General features: G+C 41.3%; 1 protein-coding gene across 1 annotated transcript in view; it reads left to right on the forward strand.

The window, feature by feature from the left end:
• KCNK18 (potassium channel, subfamily K, member 18) overlaps nucleotides 1–1,203 on the forward strand; it is a 5,502-nt gene extending 4,299 nt beyond the window's left edge. Inside the window, exon 3 of the mRNA XM_009881579.1 lies at nucleotides 392–1,203. Coding sequence (XP_009879881.1) covers nucleotides 392–1,203 — 812 coding nt within the window. The remainder of the gene's footprint in view (nucleotides 1–391) is intronic.
• The last annotated feature ends 2,861 nt before the right edge of the window (nucleotides 1,204–4,064 follow it).

The raw sequence follows: 4,064 nt of genomic DNA on the forward strand, positions 1-4,064 counted from the left end.
TCAGCAGGACATAGGCAGCACACTGGTCTTAGGCTGGCCCAAATCTTTTGCTTCTCCTCCCTAAATGACCTCTTGTTGTGAGGCAGTTAGGTCTAACAGCCAATAAGGAGCAGATAAGGTAGAACGAGTTAATTCAGCACAACTGGTAAACGACAAAGCTCCATGTGCTTGAAGAAGTGGGATATCTGCATGAGTAACCATCATTTGAGACTCAGAAATTTGAACAGCTTCAAAGCAAAGCCAAAAGAACAGTGTGCTCTGGGCTAAAAACTGACTTTTAAAATTGACAGCAACAAAAAGCTCAGAGGATGTGGATACTTCATAAATCACAATGTTCTCTCTCTCTCTGCCTTTCCCTTCCCTTCTCTTCCTCTTTTTGTTTTTGTTCAAGGTTACGGTAATACCTATCCTGTGACACGGATTGGAAAATACCTCTGTATGTTGTATGCTTTATTTGGCATCCCTCTGATGTTCTTGGTCCTGACAGACATGGGAGACATCCTTGCGACTGTCTTATCCAAGTCTTACAATGAATTCAGAAAACTACAGTCAAAAATTCTAGCCTCTAAACTCTGTTCTGGATCCACGTGTAACGAAGGGGATGAACTGAAATCCAGAGCACAGTCTAAGGTAGTCATCAGTGAGCCCTTGACTATTATGGAAGTGCTGAAAAGTCAGGCAGGTGTTAAAAGGAAGCCAATCAAATATCGCAATGCTGAAATTTTTGAAATGTTAATTGCCAGAGAAAACGAACCCACAAAACCAGCAAGAAATAAAAGCATTGAGAGATGGAGCTCATGCCCTGAACTAGCCAGGGGAAAGACGATGTCTAGGGTAATTGAGAATTTTGACAAAATTGGGAAACAGTTAGAAAAATTCGATGTGCCCATTGTATTAATGGTGCTAGTTATCTTTGTGTACATCTCCTGTGCAGCTGCTATTCTTCCAAACTGGGAAACCAGGCTGGATTTTCAGGAAGCCTTTTATTTCTGCTTTATCACCTTGACAACCATTGGGTTTGGAGATACACAGCTGGAACATCCCAAGTTTTTCTTGTTTTTTTCCCTCTATATTATTATTGGCATGGAAATTGTCTTCATTGCTTTTAAGCTGGGCCAAGACCGCTTAATTGGCTTGTATAAAAAGGTGATTTCATTTTGTGGAGAGAAAAAGATGCCATCAAAGAAGGTATACCCAAAATAAGAGCAGTGATTTCTCCTTCACTTGCAAGCACTGGCCACTGCAATGAGATGAAACTGTTCCTGTGCATTTCTTCTCCCTGTCTCTGGCTGGCAGGAAGCGTATTTGATTCTAAATTCCTGTGAGAATCTGCTGTAAAATGGCTGAATACCTCAGGAGACACTCACTGTAGGCATCTCCAGGGAGTACTTTCCAACAGGGTCCCAACTCCTAAATAATAAAAGAAGATGACGTATGATGAAAAAGCAGAAGGCTCTCCTTGCCAGCGCTCCCTCGGCATCTTTTGCAAAGCCCTGACCTTCAGCAGCTTTTCTGTCCTCTCTCCCACAGCATACCAATGTAGGATCTTTTTTTCTGCTCTTGTCCAAGTAAGGGCCAGACCACTGTCTCGTCCTGCCACGGTGCCAGCAGTCAGGGACAGCTTGGTTGTGGCTGCTGGTACTGATCTGTGACAGCGTGCTACTGTAACACGATTTATCATCAGAAAGACTTGGGCAGTAGAAGTATGAACCCAGCTGCTCCTCTACCATGGTTTAAAATTAAAGGAAGGACACTGAATTTTCACCTCTTTCTCTGTCCCCTGTCCAGAAATCAGTCAGAAAACTGGTCATCTGTTCAGGGCTGAAACCACTCCTTTTCCACCATCATTTATCATACCTGTGCTCGACCCAGAATCAAGATGTGTCTCATGGCGTCCAGCTATAGAAGTGCTTATGACAAGTTCTGCTCTTGAGATGGCCACCTGGGGGAAGGCACGCAGCAAACCTGAAGGTGACTACAACCGTGGAATGAAGCTCCATCTCTTTGCTGTGAAAGAAGCATGATGCTCTGGGACACCCATCCCAGAAGCCCTAATCCAGGTTTTACTCTTCACAGGCTGCTTGGCTTCTGGGAGCTCCTTGACCCACCCATAGAAAGAAAAGCCTACCTGTTTCACTAGGATGTGGTGAGGATCCTGTAGTTATATACTTGTGGAACACATTAATATCCAAATAATGCTGGGTTTGCAAGATTGTGCTTATATTATTTGTAATCTGAATCAAGAGATCAATGGTAGATAATTTTTTCTGTCAAAAAATAAAAAAACACTCTATAAAAGAAACCACTGACTTTAATTAACCACCTCTTAACTTGTAAATTCTATGCATGCCTGCTGAATGTGAATGACATTTCTAGATATTAAAGCATGCTTTATTATGACAGAATGTATGTCACTGTCTATAGCAAATTTGCCATTTGAAGCTGAGATTCTCAGAATATTTACATGGCTTCTTACCTCTGTTGCACCCCATGTACATGGTAATGTGTATTCAGTCGTTATTATTAATTTGTTGTGATTAAGCACTGATTATATGCAAAATATATAATGAACGATGGTATATAGAGAAATGCTTTATAAGAGTAACAATAAAGAATACAGCAGCTGAAAAGAACTCCATTTAACTTTTTCATGTTTGCCATGACTTCACATACAAAGTCCCTCCGTTCAGACTACTATCATATTACTTTATTTTATATCTTTGGATTAAAATCAGTGTAGAACTTTGGACCCAGGCCAAAGTTTTTGGAAATCAATGGAAAGACTCCGATGATTTAATGGGCTTTGGATCAGAGAACTGCACTTCCTGCTCCTCAGGGTTTTCATTGTGATAGGCCTAACGCTGCCAGCATTAGTAAGAACTGGTTGTTATATCATTTGACTTGTGTCTCTCACATCAGTGAGATCTCATTTACAGAGAGGGATTAATCCTGAATTCATCCCCTATAAATTTCTCATTGACACGATACCTCCGCACCTTCACATTTACTTTATGGACTTAGGGAATTTTGGCTGGACTTACAATAGCGATTTCACACCAAATCATTCTAGTTATGGCCAAGGGATGGCAGAAAACAGCTTTCCTTCTTATAAAATCTGCCAGTTACGGGGTATAAAAATGTGTTTTATAGAAGGAGAGAGAACAAATCGCATCACCATGACCGTCTGTAAAATGCCAGTGCACCTGTCTCTTGAATACAATGCACAGCTCTGGTCCTTCACCTCCCAAAGGATATAGTAAAACTGGAAAAAGTTCATAGGCCAGGGAAAAGGATGAACAAAGTTAGGGAACACCTTCCGTATGAGACACATAGAGTAGCTCTCTAGTCTGGAAAGAGGTGAGAGACTACAGAAGAGATGTGCAACATTACGAGGGCACAGAGGAGGGAAATAGGGAATGATGGAATGACTGTTAAATGTGTTTTGTTATGAAAGCTAGGGCTGCCAAATGGAACTTGAATGTGGCAGGTTTAAGAAAAGAAACAGAAAGAAGAGAAAATGGTACTTCATACAACATATAATTAAGCCGTAGATACTCCTTGGCACGAGAGGATGTGGCCATTAAAAGTTCACATTAGATCAATGGGAGATGGGACAAAATCCTGAAAAAAAACTTGAAAAACAATTAAACACAAAGATAGCACTTCTGGTTCAATAATCACTGAGTCCCAAATTGGCAGATGAGGAGGAAACAGACTTGCCTGTCCTTGTGTTCTTCCTTTGCAAGCCACTTTCTCTCAGAGACAAAATACTGCATGGTCTTGTTCTGACCTGATTTCAGTGCCTGTAATACATTGAAACAGATTGCTTTGTAGCTAACAAAATATTCAGTAAATCTAATTTCTGAAGAGATGTTTAGTTTCACATTTGTGTGCGAGGCAAACAAACCAGTTCCCAGGATTCCCTGAACTAGCACACTCTGATTCTGCAAAACATATCACAAAAATTATGATTTAGGCACCACCACCAGCCCGTGGCAAACGTAACATGGGCATTTGCCTTGTGTTGGGGACCTGAAGGAGGGTGGAGAGCTGGACACGCACCC

Source organism: Charadrius vociferus, unplaced genomic scaffold (assembly GCF_000708025.1).
Source record: "Charadrius vociferus isolate BGI_N301 unplaced genomic scaffold, ASM70802v2 scaffold282, whole genome shotgun sequence".
Classification (NCBI taxonomy): Eukaryota; Metazoa; Chordata; class Aves; order Charadriiformes; family Charadriidae; genus Charadrius; species Charadrius vociferus.